Source organism: Triticum aestivum, chromosome 7B (assembly GCF_018294505.1).
Source record: "Triticum aestivum cultivar Chinese Spring chromosome 7B, IWGSC CS RefSeq v2.1, whole genome shotgun sequence".
Classification (NCBI taxonomy): domain Eukaryota; kingdom Viridiplantae; phylum Streptophyta; class Magnoliopsida; order Poales; family Poaceae; genus Triticum; species Triticum aestivum.
The window spans coordinates 748,642,034-748,666,243 of record NC_057813.1 but is presented as its reverse complement, the minus strand read 5'-3'; the positions used below and the strand labels follow the sequence as shown (position 1 = coordinate 748,666,243).

The window sequence follows — 24,210 nt, the reverse complement described above, 5'->3', positions numbered from 1 at the left end:
CCGAGCCACCCTCGCTGGATGCGCTGCTCCACGCGACCTCCCGCACGCATGGCCGTCGCCGGAGCTGTGCTCCCGAGCACCTTCGCCGCCTAGGCCTCGCCAGCTCCTCTCGCCGCAGCCACCGCGACCCTGTCCCCTCCCCCAGGCCCTCCCACGTCCGGCGACGCCGCGTGCGCGCGTCCGCGCCGAAGGCCGCGCTCCCGCCCGCGCGAGGACGCCCCTCGTGCGCCCTGCCGCCTCCCAACCGCGCTCGTGCCTCCTGGCCGTCGTGGTTGCCGGGGCCTTGCTGCCTGGGTACTCCCCCACTCCCGCCGGTGCTCCCCGTCGCTGGCCGCCGGTGCCCTGAGCCCAGCGCGCCCGTGTACAGAGCCAGAGGTCGGCTGGCGCTCTGTATTAGGGGTCGGCCCTGTTAGATTAGTTAGAGATAGGTTAGATGTTAATTCATGTATTAGGATTAGTCTAATGTATCACTGACATGTGGGTCCTCCCCTAAATAAAACAACTTAGTTAAATTTAAACAAATACTAGTCAATGACACCTGGACCCCACCTGCCCTTTGACTGGTCAACTTTGACCTTTGACCCGCTGACTCAGCACACCCCTGGCCCCCACAGTCATAGACCTAGGCTAGTCCACATGTGGGTATAAAAAGTATTCTGTCGTATTTAATATTTTTGAATTTAATTAATTCCAGAAAATTGTTTAAACTTTTAAAATTAATATAAAATAAACAGCAGCTCGGATGGAAAAACCTTGTACATGAAAGTTGCTCAGAACGACGAGACGAATCCAGATACGCAGCCCGTTCGTCCGCCTTGCGTCCCTAGCATAGCAAACCTGCAACATTTCCCCCTCCCCCGGTTCATCTGTCCGAAAACACGAAACACCGGGGAAATTTTCCTGGATGTTTCCCCCCTTCGCCAGTATTACCTATCCCTGCGTTAGATCACCTCTAGCACCGCGTATTGCCATCTTATGCTTTGTGATGCTTTGATTGCTCTGTTATTTATTGTGTTCCCCTCTGTTACTTCTTTCCGGTAGACCCCGAGACCGCTGCCGGTACCCCCTGTGATCGACTACATCGACGACGAACCCTTCTTGCCAGAGGAACCAGGCAATCCCTCCCTTTGGTCATCCCGATATCGCCTATTCCATTCTCTCATGCTTGCATTAGATTTTGCTACTGCATTTGATTGCTCCTATTCTGATGCATAGCCTGCTTTTGTAACCTGCTATTGTACCTTACCTGGTTATCCTAAACTGCTTAGTATAGGTTGTTTAGAGATCCATCAGTGACCCCCACTTTGTCCTGACTGCCCCGCTGGATTATCAGAGGACCCAATCAACGGGATCGAAGACCAGGCCCCGACACCGCACACCACTTCCCCCTAGTTGCTCGACACTACTGGGTTACCATCGAGTACCGAGGGTGAGACCTCATCAGTTCTTCTGATGTTAACCCTGTAGTGTAGCTATTCGGTCATGGTCATCGAGGGTGATTTCCTCTTTAACCACTTCCGATACGACTCTGTCGTGCAACCCCTCAAGTGTGGACCTCGAGGGTAAATCCTCTTACATTCATCTTGATGATTACATCGAGTGGAATTCATCGGGGGTGATTCATCGGGTTTTCCCCTTGATGTTTAGACACACAGTTACTATGATTACTATGACTTTACACTGAACCATGTTACTAAAGACAGGTCGACCCTGAGGGGTACCCGCGCGAGCTTAATTGCGGGTGATGTGGAGTCGGGTTGACCTGGAGGGTGCCCGCGAGATAATTACGAGGCGTGGCCGGGCATTCCTAGCCCTTGTCGCAAGTCCTCGAGACGGGGCAACAAGGTCACATCTTTCGTGAGTCTCTGCTTGTTACCGCGTGCTCCTAATCCACTACGATTTGGATATTTGATCCAAGGGGCCTCTGGCCTGATAGCACTAACCATCACGTGGGCATAGTATGGGCGTTCTGCGTCGTATACATCAGCCGAAGCTTAATAAACATGAGCGAGTGAGCGGCGTGCACCGGGTTGGACTGGTAAGCACCTGCCTTTTTAGGAAGGTAGCTAAGTCTGCTCACCGGCCGCCCACGCAACATGCAGGAGTTCCCGGGGAGATGGCCCATGACCCCTGGGGGCATAGGTTTAGTCCAGCGTGCTGGCTTCTCTATTAAGCCTAGGTCGGGTTGCAGCGTATTGTTTGGCCGAGGCCTGGCATGACCCAGGAAAGTGTGTCCGGACGGAGTTAATCCAGCGTGGTGGGTAAGTTGGTGCACCCCTGAAGGGAAGGAAACATCTATCTATAGCCTGTCCTACGGTAACGGACACTTGGAGTTGTATCCCGATCGATACAACTAGAACTGGATACTTGTGATGAGAATTGGATGGTGATGAGAACTGGATGGTGATGATAACTGGATAGTAGTGCTCTGGATTTCTTTCTCGCAGGGAGTCGAGAAAGGATCTCGGGCTGAGGTTGATAACACTACTACTACTTTACGTTATGCTACTCTACTCCCTCCTGTTGCTGCAAGACGGTGATTTTCCAGATGATGCTAGTCTTCGATAGGACTAGGCCTTCTCTCTATTCTGGCATTTCTGCAGCCTAGTCCACATATACAACCTTCCTTTGATAATGTTGCATATGTAGTGTAGATCCTTGCTTGCGAGTACTTTGGATGAGTACTCATGGTTGCTTTGCTACTCCTTTCCCCCCTTTTTTTCTTCTTTCCGGTTGATGCAACCAGATGTCGGAGCCCAGGAGCCAGATGCCATCGCTGATGCATACTACTACGTGGAGACCGGCGGCGACCAGGAGTAGTTAGGAGGCTCCCAGGCAGGAGGCCTTGTCTTTTCGATCGATGTTGATTTTGTGCTAGCCTTCTTAAGGCAAACTTGTTTAACTCATGTCTGTACTCAGATAATGTTGCTTCCGCTGACTCTTGTGTATTCAAGCTTATGTATTCGAGCCCTCGAGGCCCCTGGCTTGTAATATAAAGCTTATATTATTTTAATTTATATCTAGAGTTGTGTTGTGATATCTTCCCGTGAGTTCTTGATCTTGATCGTACACATTTGCGTGTATGATTAGTGTACGATTGAATCGAGGGCGTCACAAGTTGGTATCAGAGCCGACTGCCTGTAGGATCCCCCCTTTCCAACTCCTTGGCCGAAGTTGAGTCTAGAAACCGAAAACTATTTTACTAACTTGGTTGTGTGGCTTACGGGCGCACGTCGCCAATTGGGTGGTATTAGGATTTTTTTTATTCCTCGTCTATACTCTGGGGCTCTGATCTCTCTTCCTTTCGTGTTAAATGATTTTGCTAACTCTAACATTAGGATCTCGTAACTACTTCCTCCTGGAGAGCCCCTTATTAGAGATGATCGCCTGCTGCACCAGAAGATTCCAAGATACTCTAAGATGTTCTCTTGAGACTTTGTGGCCGTCGCTTTTGCAATTCCCTAGCACCGATATATCCTTATGGATAACTATGTACACTTGCCATTCATACAGTCATTCCCTGTTGCTCTTGTTATTACAATATACCCGAAAGTATTCTCCAACTTTCGAGAATCCTTTTTTTGACTGCCTTGCAGCTCTTTTCCTCCTGAATAACCCTACGAAAAATTCCTCACACTTATCAGGGATTCGTTCGTCCCAGTTGATTTTATGTCTCACAAAATTCTTCAAAATACTAATCGATCTTTCGAAATTTCTCTGCATCCCTTTCGCTCTTGAAATTCATGCCTGCTGGCATTATGGATAGTTCCATATGTCAAGTAATCCTCGTTGACATTCCTTGATACTACTATTTTGAATCCCTTGAATCAATATGCTGCCAATGTTCGTAATCATCAGTTGAATCCTAGAATTCATCCTTCCGACTCAGACATCATTTTGAGCAGGAGTTGGTTCCCGACCAATCTATTTGCCGTCAATTAGCCCCAAGTCTATTCAACTTATCCATCCTTAATCAGAGTGTTCGCTTTCGATCCATTGATTTGGAAATCATAATTCCTTGGCATTTCTGTTTTGAATTAGTCAGTTGTTTCTATAATGTGATCTCCTTGCATTCTTTCTTCTTCTGGTTGGGTACCGATGGTCACATCAGACCCTTTATGGACCACCACATCCTTTGTTGGATCATTATCCGACACTGCCCCTCGTATTTAATCGCCTTGTGAGTTCTTCCCTGATACATAATGACTTTGGTAAATCCTATCCTCTCCTTTGGTCAACCATGCGCTACCTTTGAGCTTGTGTTAGTTACTCTTTAAGTTTGTGGTATATGTTCCTAAGATACCCCGATGGGTTGAATCTATGCCTTCCTTAATCTGTGTGAACCAGAAGAGTTTTCACACGTTATGCTATTCTGGTGTTTTGCTAGATAACATTTCAACACTACAGCTTCATCGAAAGCGAGAAGTGAATGAAAGTTGTGCATTGGAGAAGTGGGAGTCGACCTTGAACCTTTGTGTTCATGCCCATGGAAACAATGTAGATCTTATCATGGAAGCTTCTCCTAAAATTAATTGCCCCCTTGTTATAAGTTCATCTTATATCTGGGATTTGGTCATTTGCAATCGTGATTCCAACCATATTGTTCCTCTTTGATCCCATTTCCCGGACAAGTTAAAGTAGTTGCCTTCTGTAGATCAATACATCTCCGCAACCTTTATTTTGATCTTCCTTTGAGTATTACCCTCCGGTATCTCGAGAATGTCAAAGAACTGTGTTGCTTCCTATGAGTCCTCATCTAGTATTGCTTCTCACCAATTTCAGATTCCCCCGGGTTCTGAGTTATTTCACTCGAGAACACCGATAAGTGATTCGATTCCACACCCCGATTCAATAACTCCAGGTAATTTTTGTGCTTGCGAGTTTAACAGTCCTCCAAGTCATTCCTAGCCTGATCGGCTATATCATTGTCATGCTAAATTTTAAGTGTGCTACATGGTCCTTCTTCTCGGAGCACAATTTTCGATGATGAGCTAAGCTTACGTCGATCTTCCTCGTCATATCATTTCACCTTGGATAGCAAGCCTGATTCTGAGATTGTGTCATATTCGTGGTTCCGATAACCTTCCGCCTCAAAATTCCTTTGACTTGATGTCATCACCGATCGATTACATCTTCATGAAACCTCTCGACAAATTTTTCATGATCATCATCAACATTCTGAGCTCTTCCAAGATATCAATCGAATTCATGGTAAGAAATGCCATCCTTGCCTCTCGATGAGTTGTGCCGACATCGACAACATTCTTGCCTTCCCCCCAACACAATTTTGTTCATATCATTTTGGCATTACATCCTTTTGACCTGTCGATAGATTGCTGCTGAACCCATCGGCCACATCCTCATCTTTCAATGATGAAATTGTACAAACTATTCTAGAAGTTCCTGCGGGATCCTTTGTGAATTCAAAAGTCTGACTTTTACCTGAGGACCATGTCAATGATATCCCGAAGCATGTCTGTGGTACTCCGATCGTCAAAAGAACATTGGAAGCGCACTGCGAAATGTTTCTTGATCGATTATCCATACCCTATTGTATGGGTAATATCATGATTCTTCCCTCGCCCCCTTTATGTAAATGCTTTTGGACTTGTTGTCATATCATGTATATCCTGCTCCGCTTCCCCTTGGGAAGGATATACCCCCGAGTCTTGTGTGTAAACACATTTTCCATTCCAATGATCTGATTAATTTAATGATCGCCTTTTCCTTCCCATTGTTTTGTTTAACCTTTCTTGTGATCTATATGACCTAAGCAGTAATATTTTTCTGCTTATGTAAACACCTTGGTGTAGAACCGTGTCAGTAAGACCCTGTTACTATAGTTGATGACATTTCGGTAGCCACCGATGGACGAGAACTTTTCCTATTGGTCCGCCTCGTGCAATGAGCAGGAAAATAGTTCTCTCCGTCCCTCACCCTTGGTACCAATGTTGTTGACAACATAACTGACAGTCTATCATCTGACATGCCTTGCAATCGGCCCCCTTTCTACTTTTAACCCACATGGTGGGCTCATAACCCATAGTTCCACAGGATCGGAACCTGACTCTCCTGTATATCCTTTATTTCGAAGTATCATTTGCTCTTGGCTTTGTGTGTTGTCACGAGCCACCTTCCGAGAGATGATCTATTCCGGATGCTCTGAACTCCCTTCTCACACTCTGTTCAGGTATCGATCATTTGTCGATTCGCTTGAAACTTCTTATTGTACCTTCATATTTTGCTCTCTGCGTTTTCTTAAATTTCAAATCAAGAGATACTTCTGTCTCATTCCCTCAATTGTACACCAGATAATTAACCCTATAAGGGTCAGTTCACCCGAAGTTACTCTTTACTTCCCCACTTAAATCTCGGGATGAGATTTCTTGTAGTGGAGGAGATTTGTAACACCCCCAGTGTCATGCTACAGTAATCCCCTGTTAATGGTGCCATGTCATCATGTTACTGTTGCTAATCTTCACATGATCCAAATCACAATTCAAATTCAAATCCAATCCAAAGTCTAAAATTCATATTTGCCAAACCTGAGAACTAAAATGTTCAAAGTGTGGCAAATGATCCCTAGGTATTTGTCATGTTGGAACCAACCTCTTTTGGATTCCAAAAGTGCTCCTGGAAATTATTTAGTGATCCAGCAGCATTTAAAATTGGCCTCTTAAATTTCTAAAAATAGTTGGACAACTACTTTCGGCCTTAAACTTTTTGTGACTCTTAGAATGAATGTGCTTGTTTTAGTTGACAAGTCTCTTTTCTATCAAAACTCTTTTAGTTTTACAATTTATAAGAAGACAAAAAAGGGTTTAAGAAAAAGAAAAAGGCAAAGAGAGAAAGGAAAAGCCCTGACCTCCCCTCTCACTTGGCCTCGGCCCAGCTGGCCAACCACAGGCCGGCCCACCTCTCCCCCATAACCCCCACTCCCTGTGACCTAATCACCCCCACCCCACGACCCCCTCCCCCCTCGTCTCTTCCCTCTCCCCCCGATCTGGATCGGGAGGCGCACGCCCAATTCCGCCGCCGCCCGGAGCACCCCCCTCGCCGGAGCCGCCCTCCCCCTCGATGCCCCGCAAGCGCCCGAGGACCGCTTCCTCTGCCCCGCAGCTCCTCCAACGCCGCCGCAACGAGCCCCTCTGCCTCGGCCACCACCACTGCTGCCCCGACGTCGCCGAGCTGCCCCTGAGCTCTGGGGTGAGCGCCCCCTCGACACCCCCAGTTTTTCCCGTTGCCCCTTCGTCGTGGCCGCCTAGCTGCTACCGCCGTTCGCCGCTGCCGTCTGCAACTCCCGCTCATCCCCGCCCTCTGCTCGTGCTCCCGTGTGCCTGGCCGAGCCCAAATGCACCCCCTGCCTCAACTGCTCGCGCCTTGCCGTGGACGACGCTGCCCGCGCGCGCCCGCGATTAGGCCGAGCTCCGGCGCCGCGCTGCTCGATGCCGTCGATGTCTCCGACCGTCTTAGTCCGAGCCACCCTCGCTGAACGCGCTGCTCCATGCGCCCTCCAACGTGACCTCCTACACGCATGGCCGTCGCCGGAGCTGTGCTCCCGAGCACCTTCGCCGCCCAGGCCTCGCCAGCTCCTCTCGCCACATCCACCGCGACCCTGTCCCCTCCCCCAGGCCCTCCCTCGTCCGACGACGCCGCGTGCGCGTGTCCGCGCCGGAGGCCGCGCTCCCGCCCCGCGAGGACGCCCCTCATGCGCCCTGCCGCCTCCCAACCGCGCTCGTGCCTCCTGGCCGTCGTCGTTGCCGGGGCCTTGCTGCCTGGGTACTCCCCCGCTCCCGTCGGTGCTCCCCGTCGCTAGCCGCCGGCGCCCTGAGCCCAGCGCGCCCGTGTATAGAGCCAGAGGCCAGCTAACTCTCTGTATTAGGGGCCGACCCTGTTAGATTAGTTAGAGATAAGTTAGATGTTAATTAGTGTATTAGGATTAGTCTAATGTATCACTGACATGTGGGTCCTCCCCTAAATAAAACAACTTAGTTAAATTTAAACAAATGCTAGTCAATGACACCTGGACCCCACCTGCCCTTTGACTGGTCAACTTTGACCTTTGACCCGCTGACTCAGCACACCCCTGCCCCCCACAGTCATAGACCTAGGCTAGTCCACTTGTGGGTATAAAAAGTATTCTGCCGTATTTAATATTTTTGAATTTAATTAATTCAAGAAAATTGTTTAAACTTTTAAAATTAATATAAAATAAACCGCAGCTCGGATGGGAAAACCTTGTACATGAAAGTTGCTTAGAATGATGAGACGAATCCGGATACGCAGCACGTTCGTCCGCCTCGCGTCCCTAGCATAGCAAACCTGCAACATTCCCCCTCCGGTTCATCTGTCCGAAAACACGAAACACTGGGGATACTTTCCCAGATGTTTCCCCCCTTCGTCAATATTACCTATCCTTGCGTTAGATCAGCTCTAGCACCGCTTATTGCCATGTTATGCTTTGTGGTGCTTTGATTGCTCTGTTATTTATTGTGTTCCCCTCCGTTACTTCTTTCCGGTAGACCCCGAGACCGCTGACGGTACCCCTGTGATCGACTACATCGACGATGAACCCTTCTTGCCAGAGCAACCAGGCAAGCCCTCCCTTTGATCATCCCGATATCGCCTATTCCATTCTCTCATGCTTGCATTAGATTTTGCTACTGTTATTGATTGCTCCTATTCTGATGCATAGCCTGCTTTTGTAACCTGCTGTTGTACCTTACCTGGTTATCCTAAACTGCTTAGTATAGGTTGTTTAGAGATCCATCAGTGACCCCCACTTTATCCCGACTGCCCCGCTGGATTATCCGAAGACCCGATCAACGGGATCGAAGACCAGGCCCCGACACCGCACACCACTTCCCCTTAGTTGCTCGAAACTACTGGGTTACCATCGAGTACCGAGGGTGAGACCTCATCAGTTCTTCTGATGTTAACCCTGTAGTGTAGCTGTTCGGTCGTGGTCATGGAGGGTGATTTCCTCTTTAACCACTTCCGATACGACTCTGTCGTGCAACCCCTCAAGTGTGGACCTCGAGGGTGAAGCCTCTTACGTTCACCTTGATGATTACATCGAGTGGAATTCACCGGGGGTGGTTCCTCGGGTTTTCCCCTTGATGTTTAGACACGCAGTTACTATGATTACTATGACTTTACACTGAACCATGTTACTAAAGACGGGTCGACCCTGAGGGGTACCCGCGCGAGCTTAATTGCGAGTGATGTGGAGTCGAGTTGACCTGGAGGGTGCCCGTGAGATAATTACGAGGCATGGCCGGGCATTCCTAGCCCTTGTCGCAAGTCCTCGAGACGGGGCAACAGGGTCACATCTTTCGTGAGTCTCTGCTTGTTACCGCGCGCTCCTAATCCACTACGATTTTGGATATTTGATCCAAGGGGCCTCTGGCCTGATAGCACTAACCATCACGTGGGCATAGTATGGGCGTTCTGCGTCGTATACATCAGCCGAAGCTTAATAGACGTCAGCGACTGAGCGGCACGCGCCGGGTTGGACTAGTAAGCTCCTGCCTTTTTAGGAAGGTAGCTAGGTCTGCTCACCTGCCGCCCACGCAACGTGCAGGAGTTCCCGGGGAGATGGCCCATGACCCCTGGGGGCATAGGTTTAGTCCGGCGTGCTGGCCTCTCTATTAAGACTAGGTCGGATTGCGGCGTATTGTTTGGCCGAGGCCTGGCATGACCCAGGAAATTGTGTCCGGCCGGAGTTAATCGAGCGTGGTGGGTAAGTTGGTGCACCCCTGCAGGGAAGAAAACATCTATCGATATCCTGTCCTACGGTAACGGACACTTGGAGTTGTATCCCGATCGATACAACTAGAACTGGATACTTGTGATGAGAATTGGATGGTGATGAGAACTGGATAGTGATGATAACTGGATAGTAGGGCTCTGGGATTTCTTTCTCGCAGGGAGTCGAGAAAGGATCTCCGGCCGAGGTTGATAACACTACTACTACTTTACGTTATGCTACTCTACTCCCTCCTGTTGCTGCAAGACGGTGATTTTCTAGATGATGCTAGTCTTCGATAGGACTAGGCCTTCTCTCTATTCTGACATTTCTACAGCCCAATACACATATATAACCTTCCTTTGATAATGTTGCATATGTAGTGTAGATCCTTGCTTGCGAGTACTTTGGATGAGTACTCACGGTTGCCTTGCTACCCCTTTCCCCCCTTTTTTCTTCTTTTCGGTTGATGCAACCAGATGTCGGAGCCCAGGAGCCAGATGCCACCGCCGATGCATACTACTAAGTGGAGACCGCCGGCGACCAGGAGTAGTTAGGAGGCTCCCAGGCACGAGGCCTTGCCTTTTCGATCGATGTTGATTTTGTGCTAGCCTTCTTAAGGCAAACTTGTTTAACTCATGTCTGTACTCAGATAATATTGCTTCCGCTGACTCTTGTGTATTCAAGCTTATGTATTCGAGCCCTCGAGGCCCCTGGCTTGTAATATAAAGCTTGTATTATTTTAATTTGTGTCTAGAATTGTGTTGTGATATCTTCCCGTGAGTCATTGGTCTTGATCATACAGATTTGCGTGTATGATTAGTGTACGATTGAATCGAGGACGTCACACTTGTGCTACAGCAGAACAACGCCCTTTGTTTTTCCCTTAACAAATCTCACTGTAGCCCTCCAGCGCCGTCCTCAACTTTGGCCCTTCTAGTTGTTGCATGACACTGCTAGATAGCAAAGATGCATATATTAGGTGAACTAGGCACCATCACGTTGCACGATTTAACTGATCTCTCGGATCCACCTTACTAAAACTGAATGATATAACAAGAGAGAACATGCATGCCCACAAAGAACAACAAATTTTGAACATGCGACATCTTTTGAATTTAGTAAAAAAAATGTTATCATAAATAAATTGAATACAGGAAACAAATATGAACATTGTTTGAATATGTGATTTTGTTTTAAAAGTCTTACATTTTTTGGCATCTATGAACAATTTGTGAAACTCCAAGCAAAATTTGGACAAGACGAATAATTTTTCAAATTTGTGATTTTTATTTATGAACTAAAAATAAAAAATAACCTTTTTTGTACTTCTGAACAATTTATAAAAATTAGAAACATTTTGTAAATTCCTGAATTTTATTGGAATTTCTGAATAATATTTAGAAAGTGGGTTTTCCTTGAACTTTGAAAAACTTGTGAAAAACTCATTTTTTTTAAAAAAATTATGAACATATTTTAAAAAACACAAACATTTTGTTGAAAAAAATAGAAAAATAAAAAGAAACAGAACAAAGAACAAAGAAAATGAAACAGGAAAAAAAAGAAACAGGAAAAAATAAAAAAGAAGCCAAAACAGAAACTAAAAAGGGAGAAAAACGGTTCAGGAACGTCCTAGAAGGTTCCCAAAACCGGTAGAAGCTAGTACAGACTTAACATGGGTTGGCCCACTAGGTCGCTCGCTCGCTCGCTTGGTCGACAACTTGACGCAGCAAGCGTTAATTATGAAATCCACAACAAGAGAGCGACACCCTTGTACTACAGCATAACAATGTCCTTTATTTCCCCTTAACAAATCTGACGGTAGCTCTCCATCACCTTCGCCAACTTTGACCCTTCCAGTTGCTGCATGACACGATTAGATAACAAAGATGCATACATTAGGTGAGCTGGGTGCCATCATGTTACACGATTTAACTGATATCTCAAACCGACCCTACTAAAGCTGAATGATGTAACAGGAGAGGACATGCATGCCCGCAAAGAACAACCAATTTTGAACATGCGACATTATTTTGAATTTAGAAAGAAAATGTTGCTGAGAACAAATTGAATACCTGAAACAAATACGAAAATTGTTTGAATACATGCTAAAAAATGTAAAACGCATGCATTTTTTTGCATCTGTGAACAATTTTTAAAATTCCAAACAAAATTAGGAAAAGGTGATTTTTTTTTCAATTTTTTCATATTTTTGATATGAACGAAAAATGAAAACAAGAACATTTTTTGAGATTCTTAACAAGTTTTAAAAAGCACAAACATTTTTAAATTCCCAAATACTAATGGATTTTTTTAAAAAAAATTGCATTTTTCCTTGAACATTTGAATAACTTATGGAGAACACAAATTGAAATTTAGAACATTTAAAAAGACGCAAATTGTTTCTTGAAAATAAAAATTCAAAAAGAAAAAGAACAGAACAAAGAACAAAGACAAAAGAAAAAGTAACAGAAACCGAAAAAGAAAAAAACCCGGTTCAGGAACCTCCTAGAAATTTCCAAAAACTGATAGCAATCAGTACACACAATGTATGCTAAGGACCTAAAATGGGCTAGCCTACTAGGTCACTCGCTGGCTTGGTCGATAACTTGATGCAACGAGTGACAATTAGGAAATCCGCAACAGAGAGCGATACCCTTGTACTACAGGAGAACAACGTCCTTGGTTTTCCCTTAAAAAATCTCACGATAGCCCTCCAGCGCCTTCGTCAACTTTGACCCTTCCAGTTGCTACATGCCACTATTAGATAGCAAATGATACATACATTAGGTGAGCGGGACGCCATCATGTTGCACGATTTAATTAATCTCTCAGACGCACCCTACTAAAACTGAATGATGTAACAGGAGAGGACATGCATGCGCACAAAGAACTAAATTGTTGAACATGCGACATTTTTTGAATTTAGTAAAAAAAGATGACAAATTGAATACCTGAAACGAATACGCACATTGCTTGAATACATGAACAGAATTTTTAAAAGGCATGCAGCATGCATTTTTTCATCTGTGAACAATTTTTGAAACTCCAAACATAATTTGGAACAAAAGGGGAATATTTTTCAAATTTGTGAATTTTTTATTTAATAATGAAAAATGAAAACAATAACATTTCTTGAACTTTTGAACAATTTTTAGAAAGCACGAGCATTTTGTAAATTCCCGACTATTATTGGAATTTGTGAACAAAATTTAGAAATTGGATTTTCCTTTAACTTTTGAACAACTTATGTAAAACACAAAGTTTTTTGAAATTTAAGAACATTTTTGAAAATCATAAAAAAAATCTTGAAACTAAAAATAGAATAGAAAAGAAACAGAACAAAGAACAAAGAAAATGAAACAGACAAAAAAGATAAAAGAAACACGAAAAAAGATACATGAAAAAGAAACAGAAACCAAAAAAGGTGAAAACCCGATTTTGGAACCTCGTAGAGGTTCCCAAAACCGGTAGAAACTAGTACAGACAACGTACACTAAGGAGTTAAAATGGGTTGGCCCCACAAGGTCGCTCGCTCGCTTGGTCGACAACTTAACGCTATGAGCGTTAATTAGGAAATCCAGAATAGAGAGCGACACCATTGCGCTACAGCAGAACAACGTCCTTTGTTTTCCCTTAACAAATCTCACTGTAGCCCTCCAGGGCCTTTGCCAACTTTGGTCCTTCCAGTTGTTGCATGACACTGTTGGATAGCAAAGATGCATACATTAGGTGAACTAGGCGCCACTGGCGGAACTACATGCAATGCTGAGGGGGCCGCGCCCCCCCCCCCCCAGCTGTAGCGTATTTTCTGAGGGAAAAAAATGAGTTCCTTAAATTAAATTGATTGCAGTCATTTGGCAGACCTAAAGATGTATATTTTCTCTTTGCCCCCCCTTTGATTCCCCGCTAGCTCCGCCACTGCTAGGCGCCATCACGTTGCACGATTTAACTGATCTCTCGACTCCACTCTACTAAAACTGAATGATGTAACAGGAGAGGACATGCATGCCCACAAAGAACAACAAATTTTGAACATGCGACATTTTTTGAATTTAGTAAAAAAATGTTATCATGAATAAATTGAATACCTGAAACAAATTCGACCATTGTTTGAATACATGAACAATAAAATTGAAAGGCTTACATTTTTTGCATCTGTGAACAATTTTCCAAACAAAATTTGGAAAAAAGGTGAATATTTTTTCAAATATGTGATTTTCTTATTTATGAAATAAAAGTGAAAACAAGAACATTTTTTGAGTTTCTAAACAATTTTTGAAACGTACAAACATTTTGTAAATTCCTGAATATTATTGGAATTTGTGAATAAAATTTAGAAACTGGACTTTCCTTGAACTTTGAAAAACTTATGAAAAACTCAAAGTTTTTTTTGAAATTTATGAACATATTTCATAAAACACAATCATTTTCTTGAAAATAAAAATAGAAAAAAAGAAACATAACAAATAACAAAGAAAAAGAAAAAGTAACAGAAAGAATGAAAAAGAAACAGGAAAAAGAAAAAAGAAAAAACCGGTTCAGGAACCTCCTAGAAGGTTCCCAAAACCGGTAGATACCAGTACAGACCTAAGATGGGCTGGTCCACTAGGTCGCTCGCTCGCTTGGTCGACAACTTGACGCAACGAGCGCCAATTATGAAATCCGCAACAAGAGAGTGACACCCTACTACATCATAACAACGTCCTTTATTTCCCCTTAACAAATCTCACGGTAACCCTCCAGTGACCCTTCCAGTTGCTGCATGACACGATTAGATAACAAAGATGCATACATTAGATGAGCTGGGTGCCATCACGTTGCACGATTTAACTGATCTCTTGGACCCACCCTACTAAAACTGAATGATGTAACAGGAGAGGGCATGCATGCCCACAAAGAACAACAAATTTTGAACATGCGACATTTTTTGAATTTAGAAAAAAATGTTATCGATAACATATTGAATACGTGAAACAGATACGCAAATTGTTTGAATACATGAACAAAAACTTTAAAAGGCATGCATGTTTTGCATCTGTGAATTTTTTTTAAAACTCCATAAAAATTAGGAAAAAGCGAATAGTTTTTTATTTTTTTAGTATTTTTGATATGAACGAAAAATGAAAAGAAGAACATTTTTTAAACTTCTGAATATTATTGGAATTTGTGAACAAAATTTAGAAAATGTTTTTATGAACTTTTGAATAACTTATGAAAACATAAAGTTTTTATTTTTTGAAATTTATGAACATTTTTCGAAAAACACAAACATTTTCTTGAAAATAAAAATAGAAAAAGAAAAAGAAACAGAACAAAGAAAATGAAACAGAAAAAGACAAAAGAAAAAAAAAGAAACTGAAACCGAAAGAGAAAAATAATGATCCAAGAACCTCCTAGAAGGTTCCCAAAAGCAGTAGAAACCATTCCCAAAACCAGTAGAAACCAGTACGGAGAACATAGGCTAAGGAGCTAAAATGGGCTGGCCACTAGGTCGCTCGCTTGGTCGACAACTTGATGCAACAACCGTCAATCAGGAATCCGCAACAGAGAGCGACACCCTTGTACTACAGCAAAACAACGTCCTTATTTTTCCTTAACAAATCTCACCGTAGCCCTCGAGCGCCTTACGTTTCCTAGACCCGCTAACATGGTTCCAGCAGCCCAACTTCGGCCTCGCCAGCTCCCGCCTCGGGCTTGCAGCCATAGCCCTTAGGCCGCCACACTTAATGAAGAATTTAAAATCCCCTAAAAAAATTCAAGTTTAAAAGGAGCAAGAACGGCTAAGGGGTAATCCAGCTAGGATGGGGCCGTTTCACACAGAATTAAAGATCAATAAAGAACTCGTCGAGACCGCAAAGAATTGATGAGGCGGCAGCGGTATCGACTGGAATAGCTCTCTGCGGGTGACAAGAACAACAGATTCTTTCATGAGGGTGAGCATGAGAAGGAAGAAAAATATGATTACAACTTAGAACTACTGCTCCAGTTACGTAAGTACCATCCTAAAAAAAAGTAATACGTACATAAGTACAATCAGAGTGAGAACAATTACAACTCAGAACTGCTGCTACAAGAAAATGCAGCTCTCTCTCATCCATCCTTGTTCTCCACATGGCAATTCTGTCAAAGCGAACAGGGGAATGATCAGTATGTAAGATCACAGGTGGATAATGCAACAATAGTTACAACATTATGTGTACTCAAAAGTCAAAGTAATGAATTTATTCCCACTTTCACCAATGTTTCCTGCTCTTTGGATAATGGAGCAAACTGACTTGACTTTGGAGAACTCTGCCAAGACAAAATAAACTGTTCCTTGGTGATGAATTGACTGAAGCATTTGGTCAAGGAAACATCTATATCAACATCCAACCAAGAAAATTCAGTGCCTGCATCTGAAGCATGATAACAGTTTGTTGCCCCTAGATGCTTCAGGTACATAAGTTTCTACATACCAGAAATGCCAAACTAAATCCTAAATAAGCAAACAAATAAAGGTGTGACTCTGTGTGGGCACCAGGCACGAGCAGGGAGCTGATTTGACGGCTGGGCACTTCGGCTACAAGTTTTGGAGACTGCAGAGTCAATGGAGGAGCAGGATTGTGAAGGCAACACATGCGTGAGGAAGAGGAATTTGGCAGGATTTTTTTACGCAACCATATTGCTACAAGCCATGCATCTCACTGTCTTGCGGGTCCAGTCCCTCGAAGCCTTGTATGTGGCTGTGTACATAATGAAACATAGCGTGCTCCTCACACGATGCTAAGAACAAACGATCTGACACAGAAGAGGGTTCACAGTTTAAAAGAGGATAACTTGTCATGTGAGTTTTCAGTAGGGGAGACACCGATGCAGCGACTCTCACCTGGTTAATCAGAGCAGCAGAGCAAGAGACCAGCCCAATGTCATTTCTATCAAGGACTAGCTCATCCATGACTTCAGAGACAAGATCGTCACGCTTATCAACTTCCCTCACCTTTTCAATGAAAGCAAGAATCTCAGTACATTGCTACTCAAACAAAAGATAACACAGGAAGTAAAGGCTTACAGGAGATGCAGACACTCGGTGCAAAAGAAGGGAGATTCACCTCGTTTGTTCAAAGCCTCAGTTCCAAGTCCGCAGCTGAGGTTGAATCCTGCAGTTATTTTACAAGTGCCTAGCTAGTAACAAGAAGATTGATTCTGTAGATATCACAAGTAACAAGAAGGCAAGCAAAGACTGCGACCCAGGCGGATCAGAGGAGATAGTAGTAAACATACAGCGAATCTTCTTCCAACCACACAAAACGAAGATGTGAGTCGCATACCAAACAGTAATGATACAATAGAATACAAAGTTTTCTTCACAAAATAAAGTCGGTCACAAACAGTCATGGTACCATATCCATAGGGATATGAGTTCCTACTCTTCTTTGACTTGCGCCCTTGTTGCTGACCATCCAAAAGCTTCCTCACATTCTTGTTCACATGGCATTTCTGGTTCAGAGAAAAAAGAGGAATTATAAGAATGGAGAAAGTAAGCATCACAATATTCTTTAGCCACTTCAAGCATCAAAATATCAAATGGACTAACAGAACAAGGGTCTATGCAATGGCATCAAATGTTATTTGTACTTAGCCATCAGAGTAATGAATTTGCAGTAATATATACTTTTCCAAAAAGGCACATCAGTACAAGTTAAATGCATTCATATCGCAGGCAGACACATTTCCATTCACTAGTATGTATTTCCGTAAAAGAAAACTAAGCAGAAATATCACAAAAACCAAAATTACCCACTGTTAGCTTGTCCTATCCACTTGCCATATAAAAGAAAAAAGGCATACCTTGTATGATCATCCTTGAGTGCAGGAAATGAGGGAGGCCATATCATCATAAAAGGATGGATAGTACCAAAACGCCGATCTTCTTTTGTCGTGTCATACACTTTACGTATTTGCTTGTACTTGATATCCAAGTGGAGTGCATATCGACCCTTCTCCAGGAATACAAACTCAGCATAGTCCCCCACATGATTTATCCGAAGAGGAGCAGTAGACTCGTCCTCAACCATGCAACCAGACATCCTCAAATTAGCAAACATCTCAAGCAAACAAATAGTGTCCACTACTAACCAGTTGTCCCCTTTGTAGAGCCAGATGTGGAGCTGAAGCTTCTTGGTATGGATGAGATAAACACCCGAAGCCTCATCAGCCAGTGACAACATAGTATCTTTATCGCCATACTCCACCCCTTGTGGGAGCTGAACTGTACAGATGCTTGAGGCAGTCAAATCCAAGACAAGAATGTCGCTCTGGGCGCTTGGTATGTAGATTTTACTGTTAGCAAGCACTTTTGGTTCTCGTCGCGGATCAAGGAGCTGATCTGTCTCCAAGGTCAGATACGTGCGCCACACACCTTCACTATGTCGCAACATATGAACGTGTACCATTGATTTTGTTCTCTGCATGTTAGAGTCCACCAACAGATGCAAGTAGGACAATCCATCAGCTTCTTCTACCACGAGAAGATCACTCATCCTGTGGGAATAGTCGTCCTGTATTTGGACATGTGGGAATGATGGGATGACAGACTGGCCTCTCTCATGACACAACGGACTGTGAACCCCAATTGCAAATTTGTTGCGGTCAACCTGGTTGTACAAGCTAATGAGGACTCTACCTTTCCGGGAGCAGAGTAAGTTGGCCGGTGCGCCCCTGTAGTAGTCCAAGCTGTAGCTCGCCACGCGGTGGACGGCAGCGGCAAGCTCTGGGGGCTGAGGTAGCATCGGGAAGAAGCGGAAAGGAGCGGCGTTACTATCCTCCTGGTCCTCAAGGAAGAAGCCAAGGAGGCAGGGCGGGTGGCACTCACGGAACCAGCGGAGGAAGGCTGGTTCAGAGGCGAGGTGGTACCAACGCTTGCAGACAAGGGCGGCACGGACGAGGGTGGCGGGTAAGCTGATGCGGATGATGATCTCCCTGAGGAGGTCATCGTCGTTGAGCACCTTGGATATCTTTCCAGCACATGCAGACATCACATAGGAATCATTCTTGGAGTTCAATGCATGGGGTACTGACTCCTCTGGACAGATGGATCGAACCTTGCTAGCTCGGTATGGAGTTTCTGGCATTGTAGCTACACAAAATCGTTCGGCATTTAGACCTTCTATCAGCTCCCAAGGTTTCCCTTTATCAAGCTTTTCTTTGGAAATTATTGGCTTCATATCCATGCTTCTAGATGTTGGATCACCACCATTCTACATTAAAAAAAGATGCTTAGTTGTTGTCAATAGGGTAAGCACAGAGTCATTAAAACATACAGAACTTTTCAAAGTCTTTTCTTCTGTATCTGCATACCATTATAGGAGATAGCTTCACAGGAGAGTTTCTGTCTAAGTGATCCATTCGGCCAATGTTAGAAGAGATACCCGCGACAACAGGAGCACCTGAGACCTATTAATTTGATATTCAAGGTTACAATCTTTCTGAAAGCTACACCCGAAACCTATCATGACAATAGCAGGCAGGAAGATATGTGCTTACCTTCATTGCAGAAGCTTCATATGGCAATTTAAATACTTCGAAAGGCTGGTTACCAAAAGCCGGTAAAGATCTGAGCCCATCGGCATTTGCAAGTATCTTAAAGCCATTGCCAACTGTAGTAACAGCAAGAAGATTCCCTTCTTTATTGAACCTTATCCGTGGAAGGCTCTGTTAGAATGTACAGAGATTAGATTACTAAATGGAGAAAAAAGGTTGGCAAATATAATAGGGAACAGAGACTAACTGGCAAGCCTCCGTCAGCTTCAATGCAGGTTAGCATGCTGGTGCTATCAACATCCCAAAACTTAATTTGGTTATCTTCACCGGCAGCTAAAATACGATTCTGAGCTGTATCAAACTGCACGACACCCTGCACTACACCAGATGGCTTTTTGCGAAATCCAGAATATGTCCTCTTGATAGATACATCATTGTGGTTCCACTCAACCAAATGCGACTCTCCCTCTCTGCTTGTTCCGCATGAGAACAGCCTTCAGATCGACAAGTAAAATATTAAATCAACAATGACTTGAAACATTTCTAGTGAGCAAAATAACACATTTATGTTTACCTAGTTCCATTGGCACTATAGAGCATTGTAGTACACCATTTTCCTGGAGCATCAGAGGCAACCCTGGCCCCCGAATTGTCATAAAGCCATGCCTTAATTTTCCCATCAATGGAAGTTGAGAAAATAAACTGCAGGGAACACAATAAAATGACTTAACTGTACACCAGATAAAGGCTGATGTGCTTGGAAAAACTAAGCACTCCTAAATCTATCTCAAATCAATAAAACTATAGTTGAATAGACTTCGGAGCATGCACCTGAATACACTCCATGTGATGAGGGCAAATAGAATATACAGATGCCTCATGCCCTTCAAACGAATATATTTTCTGTCCATGCATATCCCAGACCTACAAGATGGAAAGGAAGTTACAGAAGACCAGGCCGGGAGAAAAGAAAATAGATGATAACCATTTAAGGCATGTCAGGTACCCTTATCAGCTTGTCATCTCCACAAGTGACAACACAAAGTTGCTTATTTGGCTGGGAGAAAGCTATGTCATTAACCCCTCCAGAATGAGCCTCAATCTGACATGAAGAATAAATGGGTTACTAACAACAGTCATTTAATATAATGAAATGTAACATTTATATAATTGATGTTCAATGCGCAATTAGAAGATCAAACCTCTACAATTTGGCGTGTTTCATTTGGATGCTGGTATGCATGTAGGTGGATCAAATGTTTTGTGAATGCAACTCCTAAAAGGAAAAGAAAGGAAGTTTAAGCAACAATGGAGCACAATTTAAATAATTTTTCGAGTGCAATAATATTGACATTACCAATCAAGTCTCCATCAGGGCTCCATGTAACTCGACTGATGGCTATGGACGGGTCTTTAGACACCACACACTAAATAGTGAGGCACATATATAACATCAAAACATGTCGGTGCTTGCAAATAAGAGACATGGCTAGAAATAAAAGAAAAGAGGAGAAATTACATATAGAATTTCAACTTGTGCTCATTTACCTGAAATTGTGCTGAACATGCTTGCATATTCCAAATTTTGAAGGGTTTTGAGACCAGCCTCTCACGCATACCGATCTCCCAGAGTGTAAATTCACCATTGGCAGACCCAACTGTTTGAATGGTATCATGACAAGAAAATCAATAAGGTGTTGAAGTCCAAAGATTCACCCTAATAACATGAAGCACCTGTTGTACTTGCCGAGTTGCGACTACATCTATATATATTTTAGATAGACTAAATTAGCAACCTTGATCATACCTAGTAGTAGTGTATGATGAAAAGGATGAAAGTCCATGCTAGTTACATTAGATCCCTGTGCTAGTGTACAAGCTACTTTCGTAGGAAGGTCATCCAATGACCATGAAGGTTGAGGAATAGGTGTGGGATAGGTGACCTGCAAATAAGTAGGGGTAATTTTCTTTAGCTCGGACAAAAAATGCACCATGGTCATAGATCTTGACTACATATTCAACATTACCTCGTCAATAACATGTCCACTAGGACTCGGTCGCTCCATCAATTGCTTATATTCTGCAATTTCAAAGTCCGTTATAGCTGGCTGTTTCATCATGGAGACAGATGGGGATCCATAAAATGATACATCAATAATAGATTCATTGCTGTTTGATTATAACTACAAAGTTCATCTTCTTTTGTTAAGATATTCACCGGTGACTAGTTTGTGAGAACTGATTAGCAGGGGAAAAAAGGAGAAAAAAGAAGATCGCTATGTTCACTAGAAGGAAAAAGTCGTCTGGACCGCCAAACTGTTTCGTTCCATCTGCTCCAGCCATAGTTATCAGAGGAGAAACCACTGAACAGTACATGTTTCTTACCAACATTTTACTCTGAGATCAGAGCAATAAATTGGGAATAATTCTACGATGCACGTGCATATTTCATTTCCTGTACCTGTGAGCATATATTATCAGATTCACTATGGTTGCGGTCCTGCTGACTGCTGATTCACTATGGCTCGGATCCTGGCGTGGTGGAGGGGAGGGCCGTGACCTCAGGGGCAGCGCCACCGTAGGGGCTGTTATGGTTGGCCGCCCAGGGTAGCCACGACATGCGCCTGAAATACCTATCTATTCGTCCGTCTCATTAGTCGATCTGTTTTGGATGAGAGGCACAAAATGTGATTCGTCGATCTGTTTTGAACAGAAAATGATTCGTTTTTATACGTGAGCTAGCACTTAAGTGGAACACGGTCTAGCCCTCACAAAAAAAAGTAGAACATGGCCTACATGCAGTCCAGCTGCAGCCCAAACTAGAGTATTTCTTCCCCATGCCCTGACCAGCAACCTAGCCGTCGCCCACGCCCAGTCTTTGGCTTGGCCATCCACATGACCCAATCTGTATTCCTACTCATGTGACTTTTGATCAATGAACTTTGCTTTACCCCTCAAAAAAAAAAAAAAACATCGCCCATGCCCAGTCCACCCGCTGCTGTCTCACAAACACAAAGTTCTCCTCTCCAGAGCGGCTGGACGCCCTGGCACATTGCAGAATGAGAAAAGCACCGCTTGGTGCCGGCGCGGCCTGTGTGGAGGCAGCAGCGGCACGGTATCGAGCTCACGCAAGCGAGAAATTCTTTGCAAGGCCAGTAAGCTCAACCAGTAGGTATACCTAGCCCGATGCAATTTTTTTTCTATATCAACCATGAATTTATTGGCTTGTGGTCAATTATTGAACCTGGGGATGTTGTAATGTAGGGAATCTATAAGAAAATGAAACAGGTTGCTACTTATTTTTGAATTCCCCCAGTAACTGAATCTCTAGGGTCTAATTAAGCATCTATTGCAAACATTTTGCAACTAATGTTCTGAGCCATCAGGAGTCTCATGGTGATATGATGAAAAGGTCTCATGTTTTTTGTGGTTGCAACAGTCTTGCCAATCTTGCTCTCAAGTTGCTCCAAACTAAGGAATATTTACAATTCCCTTTGGTTTATTGGCTCGTTAAACTTGCCCACATCACCTAGTTGTCATGAACCTTGAACCATTTTGCACCATTTGTTGTGTTAATATCCAAGTGCATCTCTAGCTTCGTATGTGAATTCTATGAGTTTTGGTTGAGCAGACTTGCATCTGTACGTTAAAAATTTTAGACTAATGTTTCCCCCCAGCTAAGTTCATTCCTGGATCTGCCACTGCGTGACCTGGTCGGCGACCAGCGTGGGAGGAGATAGGACTGCAGACGGTGGTGGTGACCACCAAGTGGGAGACGTTCGACAACAGCCCCCCAGTCACCACCAAGTGGGAGATCTTCGACTGAATTAAGCAGCAGCAGCAGAGATTTTCCTTTATACAGAAGAGTGTCAATTTCGTTCGTTTCGTGTCGCCAGTTTTGATGTCTTGTTCCTTGCCCATTATTCGTTTTTGTAATCGCGGTGAGCTGGTTTAGGTTAGTAGGTCGCAGGAGGACTCCGGAGTAAAACTTACAATTGACTATGCATTTTGTCGAACACTTGGTAGGCAGAGTTGATATTTAGAAACAACAACTCGGCGGCGACCAGCGTGGGAGGAGATAGGAGGGCGACCATTACCTGGCCGGTCACCCGGTGTAGAGGGAGGCGGGGTCGAGAGATGGCGACCACCTCGTGCGCGCATCGTCCCCTCCTGCCGACCGGGCGCCGCCGCCAACGAGCTAGGAAAGAAGAGAAAAGAGGGGCAATCAGTCGGAGATGGAGAAGGGGAAGGGGAGGAAGGGGCGTGGGTGGACTGACCTCGAATCGTGGTCGCTTGCCGGGGATGGGGCGGATTGAGGTCGCCGGCGGCGCCGCTGTTCCATTCTCTCGCTCGGCTCCGACCGCCGCCGCTGTGTTTTCTTTTTTTTTTGAGAACTGCGGCCGCTGTGAAGAGGGGAGAAAAGAGCACGCGTGCAGTGCGGCCTACCTGTAATGCTGGACCATACAAGCCCAGCCCAGCCCACCTGCAATAAAGAGAAAAAAAAGAGACTACGGCTTTGCTGAGTTGCCAATCCAAAGCCCATGTATATCGGCGAATTTCAGCAACCTTTTTTACTTTTGCTAAAAAAAAATCCTCTTACTGCACGAGAATTCTTTTTCAAAGAGAAAGAGAATAATATATTCCGCTGGAAAGAAGGAAAAAGGGAAATACTGCGAGTACGTGTTATTTGGTTCATATAAGGAGTCATAAAATGTACCTCCAAAAGAAAGGAGTCATAAACTGTGAAATGTTGGAAACATTAAAGCAAAAAAGCATTACCTGAGTTGTCACTAAAAGTAATGAAGTGTCAAATGGGAATACACTCGTTTGGCTGACAAGTACAGCAAACGAGTCAATGAATGTATTCCTCCGCTCCCTCACGGCCCTCATGTCGCCCCCTTGGGCGTCTCGAGGGTGACTAGGGTTCATCGGCCGCCTCC

The 24,210-nt window shown here is 44.1% G+C and overlaps 1 protein-coding gene across 1 annotated transcript; it reads right to left on the bottom strand.

Annotated features, from left to right (window-relative positions):
* Positions 1-16,996: 16,996 nt before the first annotated feature.
* On the bottom strand, positions 16,997-23,680 carry LOC123159638 (protein TPR1). Its single transcript, XM_044577452.1, has 15 exons — positions 23,548-23,680; positions 23,368-23,468; positions 21,298-21,350; positions 21,078-21,213; positions 20,819-20,928; positions 20,628-20,697; positions 20,473-20,546; positions 20,277-20,372; positions 20,102-20,194; positions 19,845-19,972; positions 19,518-19,764; positions 19,274-19,441; positions 19,088-19,183; positions 17,579-18,987; positions 16,997-17,227 (listed from the first exon to the last, which is right to left on the bottom strand). Exons 1-15 carry the CDS (start codon positions 23,610-23,612, stop codon positions 17,215-17,217), a joined length of 2,859 nt encoding a protein of 952 aa, XP_044433387.1. The 5' UTR covers positions 23,613-23,680; the 3' UTR covers positions 16,997-17,214.
* Between the last annotated feature and the right edge of the window lie 530 nt (positions 23,681-24,210).